We start from the raw sequence: 10,366 nt of genomic DNA, 5'->3' as shown, positions 1-10,366 counted from the left end.
TGCAAATTTCGTTAAACAATAGTAATTAATAAATTATTATAAAAACAATGTGTTGTCCTTTAACAGTGCTTTAGCGTCAAACGTCGTGCACAGCAATGTTAAAAACAAGGTACGGATTTTACCTAAATTACAAACAAAATCCACTGAGTAAACATCAGCGTTTTCTTACATTAATTAGAAAATACTTAACGCATTGGCGAAATTGTTGCATTACAACTTATTGTGTTTTACCATGGAACATATATGAGATTATACAGATAAAAAAGCAACAGTTGCATTAAACGTTCTAAATTTAGTTCATAATTGTAAGAATGAAAGTAAAAAATCCCACCTATTAGCTTCACTTATTTTATTTCTCATTTGATGAGTTACGCTTCCAGACATTTTCCGTTCACTGTACAGGCCTTTCAGTTGGGTTCCAATGTTCCTTTTTAGTATTGTTTTGTGAGAGTTCTGCTCTTCCACTTATGTTTCGGTTCCTCGTGGTTAATGTAATAATGTGTTGCGAGATGTGTGTTTGTTAAATGAATCTCTCGTGTCGTGTTTTTGTATTTCTTCAATCCCTACAAACAGTATTTAGATGTCACTGAAACGTCGTGAAATACGGAAAAGTCATTTTTAGATCCCTTATGTTTGTGTGTTTGTATTTCTTAAATACCTACAAACATTACAACTATTATAATGCACGTTATTCTAAGCCTTGTTTTTGTGTTATAAAAAGTGGGTTTTAATTAATAAGATGTTCTGTTATTGTTTAATTTTAACAGTTCCAAAGTCTCGTAGCTTCCGATACAAATTTTTATGCAGGGCAGTACTTGGACAGAATTTCCATATCACAAGAACTGCCCTACACGAGGGCTATCTGTGCTACCAACCGCCAACTCTTGGGCTACTCTTTTACTAACGAATAGTGGAATTGACAGTCATTTTATAATGTCCATCACTGTAAGGGCGAGGATATTTGATGTGATGGGTATTCGAACTCGCGACCCTCAGATTATGAGTCAAGCGCCCATAACAACCTGGTCATGCCGAGTACGAATCATAATAAAAAAAAAAAGTTTCACGCTGCTAAGAGATTGTAAGAATTGTCTTAAATTTTTATTTCGCTAAATTATCAATTATGACAAAAATGAGTGAGTAAAAATATTTGAAATCGTGACACATAAAGGGGTTGGAAAAATTTATTCACAATCTTTTGATTATCTTAACAGAAACGATAGAGGAATTTACAAGATGATCATAAAATTATCACTTTGCGATAATACCTACGAAACAAATGTTTTGCTGTGATATTTCTACTAAAACATATTTTTTAACAAACAACATATGTACAGATAATATAATATAAAGACAGACTTCTACATTCAGATAAATAAATAGTATTGCTTGTCTCGGGCTTAATTTTCTATAAAACTAATATATTATGCTACTATCAAAATACTGTAAAATTCAATGTGCTTCCAGTAGGAACGTTAATGTTAAGTTAGGAATTCGTGTGTTGTTTATCTCAATGTTACTGTTACTATGCAATCCAATATATTTTAACCTGGATGTCTTCAAGAACGAGAGTAATACCTAAATGTTATTGTCATAGTAAAAGTCCATTGTTTTGTGTAATTGGATGTCACTGTCAAGGTAAAAACTCTAGTTTACCTTTTTTCTCTGAATGTCACAATAAAGATAAACTTCAGTGTTTTATCTTCATGGATGTCACTGTGGCGGTAAAATCCAGTGTTTTGTTTACCTGTATTTCATGCTAAGATACAATCCACTTTGATTTCTCAGTCTCTCTCTCTGGGTACTACTATGAATGTAGCATCCAATGTTTTGTTTATCTGGATGTCACTGTTAAGGTAAAAATCTAGTGTGTTGCCTCTCTGTGTGTCACCGATAAGTAAGATCCAATGTGTTGTGTAATTTGATGTGATTGTTGAGATCACAAGTAGCAGATCACATATTTTAATGTCCCTTGTATTCTCAAGTGACGTCCATCTTTGTATATAAACCTTACACGATTAGTATTCTGTTATGTCTGACGTACACAGACCAAGATATCGTGAAAACACGTGGTATATTTTCCATAGTAAATACAATTGGGCTTACAAACCGTCGTTTGTTCATTAACTACACATATAGTTTATAGTACGAATTAGTGTCGTGTACCTAGACATTATTCTTAAGGTAGGAATTATGGTTTAGTGTCTTCGGATACCTCCGTGAAGATAAAAATCACTGTCATGTTTTTTACATTTAGTTTTAAGGCAAGACCCAATACGTTGTTTCCCATACGATATTAGTAAGATAAGAACCAATTTGTTGTCGCTTTAGATTTAATTTCAAGGTAAGACCTAGTGCTTTGTCTCTTTACAATCTTGGTAAGATATAAACCAATCTATTGTCTCCTCATATTTTATTTCCAGGTAAAAGCCTGGTGCTTTGTCTCTCTGTACAATATTAGTAAGATAAGAATCAACCTGTTGTTTCTCTGTACAGTATTAGTAACATAAGAACCAACATGTTGTTTCTCGGTATTATATTAGTAAAATAAGAACCAACATTTTGTTTCTCTGTACAATATTAGTAAGATAAGGACCAGTCTGTTGTCACTTTATATGTAATTTCAAGGTAAGATCCAGTACGTTGTTTCCCTGTACGATACTGGTAAGATAAGAACCAGTCTGTTGTCGCTTTATATGTAATTTCAAGGTAAGATCCAGTACGTTGTTTCCCTGTACGATACTGGTGAGATAAGAACCAATCTGTTGTCTCCTTGTATTTGAGTTTATTACAAAAGCCTAGTGCTTTTACCCTTTGTGCAATATTATTAAAATAAGAACCAACATGTTGATTCTCTGTACAATGTTGTTAAATAAATAATCATTTTATTGTGAACGATGTTGTTATTACATGTGCTGTTTAATTGCATGCCCTATAAAGATAAAATATTATATGTTTGTACATTAACGATATAAGAACCAATGTATTGTTTTTGTAGATGGGTTTTATTAATGTATATATTTTTATATTATGTAACAGATTATCTACTTCGATATGCATGTTACACTATGATTATTGTATCGTCTACGATACTTTATTCACATCGAACTGTAAGACTTTTCAACATTACGTAATCAAAATATTTCTTATGATGATAAAAAAATAATTCGGAATTTTATTGCACAGAATGTTTAACAACTCCAAATGAAGCATCTGGAGTAAAAGTTTCATGAATGTCGTTGACATCTAAGTGTTCATCACTTTACTTTCTTAAATGTCATGTGCTTGTCTACAACGTTTCTTTCTTTGGTGATAAACTAATAAGTACAATCAACACTAAATAATATGCAACTTTTTTATCGTAGTTTATATATATAGAACTCCTTGAAACGATAGTGTATTATCATCTAATGTAAGTCTTTAAAGTATTTTTTAGGGTTAGGTTTCTGTACACTTACCTTACTTTATTTTTAAAATCTCATTTGTACGTAAAATAAGTAAATATTAGTTAACTAAACTAAAACCAATGCAAAAGGTCACAATGAAAATTGTGAACACTTCAGCAACTATTGATAGGATGGTTTTATAAGTGTTGCCTATTTCAACGGAAATGCACTCTTGACGAAACGGAGACTTAACTTTTACCAATATTCCTAGATTCATTAACACTCATTAGACCAGTCATGCTTATTGACAGATTGCACTTTCCACTAATATTACTTATACACGTTCCGTCTCAAGTTTACTTTATGTGTATTTGTTAACATTATCCCTCTTTATTTAGCCTTACATTATTATTAACCATAGTATAGCAGCATTTATTATAGCAATTATTATACTTCGATACAACTAAAATCATTCTGTTCGTATGAAATGTTATATTTCGATTATACCCTTCAGTTATAATCTAACAGGTAAACCTTGATTTAACACTTGAAATATTTCTAACACATTTTATTATATTAATTGCTTCACCTTGACCTTGAGAATAGTCGTAACATAATAAATCGACCTGGGTCTTCCAAGGAATGATCAAAACTTAACAATTCCATTTCTGTCTCCCACTGGTAACCATGGTAGCAAGTGTGGTTGTATCAACTCTTTTGTCACGTTCATCAGATATTTATAATCATAACTAGTCGTAATGTTCCTAAACTGTTCTGCTTCTAAAATAGTTTCAACACGTTTGTTTGTAGTTCCTCCCAAGCGTTCTAATAATAAGTCTTTAAACTGTACGTCTCTGTTAATAAGTAATAACAATAGCTCAACTCTACAATCTCATTCGTCCAGTATTGATAGCAACTGAGTAACAATAACCGTTTAACCTCCGTTAGACACTAGTAATGATGATGTAACAGTTACTCTGTTAACATGTATCACACGTGCTTGTAGCAGTACCCTGGAATATATCGTGATGCTGCTTACAAAAGTGTAACTATCCAAATTAGGGGTCTGAGGAAAGTGTCAGGGGAGCTGTAACCGTACCATAAAAGTACTCCGTATTTATAGATTCATTGAACGTACGTGAGGGGCGGGGTGGAAGATATGTGCTGTGAATGTTTGCGAACCCTTGAATTCTAAGTTATTTCCACATTGCCTCCCAAGACATTCACTATTTATCTCGTAAACCTAATGACCATTTTTCACACATTCTCTCTACGTGATAATATGGAATGCTTTGATTTTCTTGCTTGTAACATGTAGTAATTTTGATTAACGTATTGAGAATTATGGTGACGTCCAGGAGTCGTCTCTATTGCTCTAAAAACACTTTCAATATATTACGTACGAAGTGGGTTTAAAAATGCACTGTTGCAGCTGTTAACATTTTATCAAAATATTGTTGATATGGTTCTGTTGTTGTCTGTTATTAAGCACATAGCTACACAAAAAATTATCTGTGCTCTGCCCACCACGCGTATCGAAACCCAGTTTTAGAGGCGTGAGTCCACAGACATGCCGCTATGCCAGGAGGACGACAGAATTTTGAAAAGCACTGATAGCTATGAAATACTGAGATTAAGGTGCATACATTCGCTCTTTCTACGTTTTTACATCATCAACACTCAGTAGAGTTACAATTTCTGGCTGGATAACAATGTTATCACAGTCAGATTCGTCGAATTCACCGTCGACAAAGCTCCCATCTTTATTTACCTTCACTTTAGTGTCAGTTTCATCCAAAGTTCTCACTCCCGTTACTGCAGAATTAGATTCAGAGAGCTGATCCAGAGACGCTGAGTTCACTGACGTGTTTAGCGTGCTTGTCGAATCCATGTGAGAATCTTCTTCGATTTTGATGCAGGGAAAAGTATCAATGAAATGTTCTCTTGTATTTGAAAGATCCTGACTTCCATTCACTGCCACATCTCTAATAGTAGGGGTGGTCGTATCTAATGAGTGACGTAATGTCACGCGTTTCTTTAACCTCTGACTGAGGTCAGAATTTCCTCGCTGCATGGGCCGGTTGAAGTTTTTAGACACCGGAGTGTTTGGCTCACTAGCTTGTTTATCAACGAGTATTGACTTTGGTTTAGCTATTGTCAGTGGAGTGTAAGTGGCGTGTGTGATATTTGGTTGAACCGGAGTTTGACTTTGATCAGGTAAAGAAGCCATCACAGTTCTTTGTTTTCGGTCTTCTAGAAACATCTCTATCAGTTGGTCTAATTTCATTTCTACGTCCTCTACCTTGAAATCGGAAGAAAATAAAACAACTGTATATGAAAAAACATATACAACACATTGTTTTAATTATTTAATAGCTCACTACAAATTTAAATACGTAACTAATAAAATATTCATTAACTGTTCACGTGGCTTATCAGAAATAATATTTTATTTGTGGTAATATTAGACCAATTGGACGTACTTCCATAGAATCATTAATTTAACTGGAATAACCAAAAGTAGTTAAATATTAACTCAGCAACACTGGCCAAATCGCACTAGTGCAAACCACATAAAAAACACGACTCATAAAAGTCTTCGCCAAGCATTTCTTGTGCTGGTTTCATACTTTAATCCACCTCAGAGTAATGATGGCCACACAATACCGGTTCCCATCTCATAGAAAAAATGCTTCATAATCGTGCTCATTGAACATTTCTTATTTTGATTTTATACTTGTATCTATCTCAAAGTAATGACGACCAAATAATATTGGTAACCAATTCGCAATGAATATATTAAAAGGATACTAATGATCCTTTCAAAGTTATATTATAATGGAACTCTTGCTTATATGATACTAGTAAAAACGTTTTATTCCGCGATGTGTAACCCTCAACTTTGCGAAATTTTTATTCTGTGTGCATGTAGAATTGCAATAGGGGTTATGATTTTGTCGGTTCACCTCCATTTCCTATCAGAGAGAACTTTATTTTTTTTCCATTCACAGAGGTATATTTACTTTTGTTAGTGTTAAGGCTTTCGACTCGTAATCCAAGGGTTGCGGGTTCGAATCCCGGTCGCACCAAACATGCTCGCCTTTTCAGCCGTGGGGACAGTACAATGTGACGGTCAATCCCACTATTCGTTAGTAAAAGAGTAGCCCAAGATTTGGCGGTGGGTGGTGATGACTAGCTGCCTTCACTATAGTCTTACACTACTAAATTAGGGACGGCTAGCGCAGATAGCCCTCGAGTAGCTTTGCGCAAAATTCAAAACAAACAAACAAAACTTTTGGTAGTTGATTTTGCTTTTTGTCTGATGTGTGCGTATAATGTTTTGTACGGTTTGTGGAGGAAACTTATTGATGTTGATGAAGTATTGTTTTCTTTTGTCTAATTCGTCGTTAATTTTATTTGGTGAGCATAGTTTTATGGCTGTGTTTATTTGGTTTTTTAGTATGTTGAATTTTTGTCTTGTTTCATGTGCTGTGTCCCAAGGAATATATAGTCCAGTGTGGGTGATTTTTCTGTTGATTTCTGTTTTAGATTGTGTATCGATCCTTGTAATTTTGAGGTTAAGAAATGATATATGATTGCTTTCTTCACATTCACATGTGAAGTTAATGTTGGGATGTGTAGAGTTAATGTGATTGAAAAAAATTTACTGTTTGTTCTGTTGATCTGAATCCCGCAATCGTGTCGTCTACCTATCTGTACCAGTATAGTGGTGGATGTAATGCTGTGTTAATTGCTTGTGTTTCAACTTGTGTCATAAAAATATTGGCCAGAACTGGTGATACTGAATTGCCTATGCTTAGGTCATTTGTTTGCACGTATATAGTTGTGGTTGTTGAACATGAAGTTTGTCTTCATCGTGGTGAATTCTATGAGGGTTGCTAATTGGTTGCTGAGAATGTCTATTGATGAGTTAGGGTCTCGGATATAGAGTTCTAAGGCTATCTTGCAGGTTTCAGTGGTTGGGACTTCTGTAAAGAGGAATATGACATCGAAACTGGCCATTAAGGCTTTATGATTAAGTTGATTAAGGTTAGATTTGAAATTAAAGGAGCCTTTGTTTGTTTTTAATTTCGCGCAAAGCTACACGAGAGCTATCTGCACTAACCGTCCCTAATTTATTAAGGTAACACTAAAGGGAACGAAGCTAGTCACCACCACCCACCGCCACGAATAGTGTGATTGACTGTGACTTTATAACAACCCCACGGCTGAAAGGGCGAGCATGTTTGGTATGATGGAGATTCGAATCCGTGACCCTCAGATTGCGAGTCGAGTGCCTTAACCACCTGGCCATATCGGGCTTCAAATTATTATAGCGGTAATCCAACAACACTGATACACATCTCATAGCGGTCTGAATCTCATTATAACGACCATTGTTTTCATTTCATAAAGACACCCAAATTGGGATAGTAAGTAATAAACAAAGCTGGTACATGTTCCACGAAGGTGTCCAAACACTATTTGTGTTCAGGTCATAATAACAGTCATTCCGAAAGCCAGCGAAATATCAGAAAACCAAAAGGCCTAATAATTGTTCTAAAAAGCATCTACAGTTAATTTTTATATAACATAATAATACTTTCAAAATAAAATGATGTTTATTGAAATGCTTCCAAATTAGTTCATCAGTCAGACAATACTGGTGCTAAGCTCATCATATTAGTCACAAAATAATATTATTTGTTTATAATAGGCCCAACTTATTTTATTTTAATAAAAAGTGACTAAAACATACACTACACGGACACCCGACCATCACACCCATATGTATTTGTTAAACATCTCATTCCAAGATCTAGTGAAAAGCCTTCCCAGAAGAGTGGAGCTGTTATAGCAGTAAAGAGGGAGCCAACTCCATATTAATGCCCATGGTTTTGGAATGAGAATAGAAGCGAATCCCCGCAGCCACAAGAGCATTAGTGAGATCGATCACTGATGTCGGGCGAGAAGGTCTGGCTCGCAGTCGGCGTTCCAATTCATCCTAAAGTTGTTCGATTGGGTTATAGTCAGGGCTCTGTGCAGGCCAGTCAAGTTCTTCCACACTAATCTCGGCAAATCATGTCTTTATAGACCTCGCTTTGTACACGGGGGTATTGTCATGCTGAAACAAAAAAAGGACCTTCCCCAAACTGTTGCCACATAGTTGGAAGCACGCAATTTTCTAGACTGTCATTGTATGCTGTAGCATTAAGATTTCCTTTCACTGGAATTAAATAGCTTAGCACAAACCATGAAAAAACAGACCCAGACCATTATTTCTCCTCCACAAACTTTACAGTTGGCACTATGCATTCAGGCAGGTAGCGTTCTCCAGGCATCCGCCAAACCCAGATTCGTTTGTCAAACTGCCAGATGGTAAAGCGTGATTCATCACTCCAGAGAATGCGTTTCTACTGCTCCAGAGTCCAATGGCGGTGTGCTTTACACCAGTCCAGCCGATGCTTGGTATTGCATATGGTGATCTTAGGCTTGTGTGCAGTTGTTCGGCCATGGAAACACATTTCATGAAGCTCCCAATGAACAATTTTTGTGCTGACGTTGCTTCCAGAGGCAGTTTGAAACTCAGTAGTAAGTGTTGCAACTACGGACAGTCAATTTTTACGCGTTTCAGCACTCGGCGGTCCCGTTCTATAAGTTTGTGTGGCCTACCGTTTCGTGGCTGAGCTGTTGTTGCTCCTAGTAATTTCCACTTCACAATAACAGCACTTACAGCACTAGCATGGCAGAAATTTGACGAACTGACTTGTTGAAAGGTGGTATCCTATGACAGTGCAACGTTGATAGTCACTGAGCTCTTCATTACGACCCATTCTACTACCAATGTTTGTCTATGGAGACTGCATGGCTGTATGGTTGATTTTATGCACCTGTTAGTAATGGGTGTGGCTGAAATAGCCGAACCCACTAATCAAAAGAGATGCCCACATACTTTTGGCCATGTAGTGTACTATGCATTACAGACAAGGAAAAGAGACAAGTACATTTATAAGAAATTAAAAACAAATTAATACTATTATCAGAAAGTTTCTTCTGACTATATCTGTACGGATTTGGTAAGCATTTTTAAATTAGTCTTGTTATAAATTGCCTTATGGTATATATCTTTAAACAACAATAATAATCCTTTACTAAACAGATTAAAATCAAATTTACGCAAATCACTCCAAATTTAAAACTAGTTTACATGAGTGTCGCATTCAGTAAATTACTTTTATATTTATATCATTACAGTCTGTGAAGATTTGCTTATTATCTTGTGAAATGTTTAATTACATTTTTACAACACGTTTTCGTTTTGTAGAAATGCGAGGTTCCTAGTGTTTCGGCGAGTACGAAAGATTCTTTGATCGTTAGAAGTAACGGTTACATAAAACTTGCGTTTAATTAGCAAAAGCGCATTCAAGTATACAAAAGAAAGTATTTAAAGACCTTAAACTTCTATCTAAATTCTTATAATCACCAAGAACTCGTGATGTATATTTTTTACATTTAATAAAGCCTGCTAAGCTTTAAGCATTGCTCGATCTTATGATTTAAATTTTTAAAACTGGCGAAGGATGCTGGAAATCAGAAGCGGGCGAATTAAGAATGATGTACGAAAAAAAACTCTACTGTCTGAGTGAATTTATTTGCAAATATTAGCCCTATTCTAATCTACTGCTTTGCCGGGTTTTGGCGTTTAAACAGTAACTTCTGTAGGTATTTTACTCCACTAAAGGGACTGGGTTTTTCACACTTCTAGTGTGAAAGGTGAAATGAACAAATGATAATATAAAATATCTAGAACCTAAGTGATTATTATTACAAATATTTCTTTTATTGATTTTTACTCCTTTGTCAGGCTTTGACTATAGGTAGGGGTCCTGTCTTGTGTTCACAATATACTGCCTTCCGCTAACTGGCTACTTCAAGGAATATACATGCCACAAAACAGTTGTTATTACATCACAAATCTT

The 10,366-nt window shown here is 35.3% G+C and overlaps 1 protein-coding gene across 4 annotated transcripts in view; it reads right to left on the bottom strand.

Annotated features, from left to right (window-relative positions):
- Positions 1–1,170: 1,170 nt before the first annotated feature.
- Positions 1,171–10,366, bottom strand: part of LOC143223555 (potassium voltage-gated channel subfamily KQT member 1-like) — a 147,873-nt gene continuing 138,677 nt past the window's right edge. For all 4 annotated transcript variants that reach the window (XM_076451656.1, XM_076451655.1, XM_076451658.1 and 1 more), the window contains one exon: positions 1,171–5,688. In XM_076451656.1, coding sequence (XP_076307771.1) covers positions 5,044–5,688 — 645 coding nt within the window. In that variant the 3' untranslated portion in view covers positions 1,171–5,043. The remainder of the gene's footprint in view (positions 5,689–10,366) is intronic.

This window comes from Tachypleus tridentatus, chromosome 8 (genome assembly GCF_004210375.1).
Source record: "Tachypleus tridentatus isolate NWPU-2018 chromosome 8, ASM421037v1, whole genome shotgun sequence".
NCBI classification, from domain to species: domain Eukaryota; kingdom Metazoa; phylum Arthropoda; class Merostomata; order Xiphosura; family Limulidae; genus Tachypleus; species Tachypleus tridentatus.
Note: the sequence above shows the minus strand (reverse complement) of the source record. Positions and strands in the feature narration are given on the sequence as shown.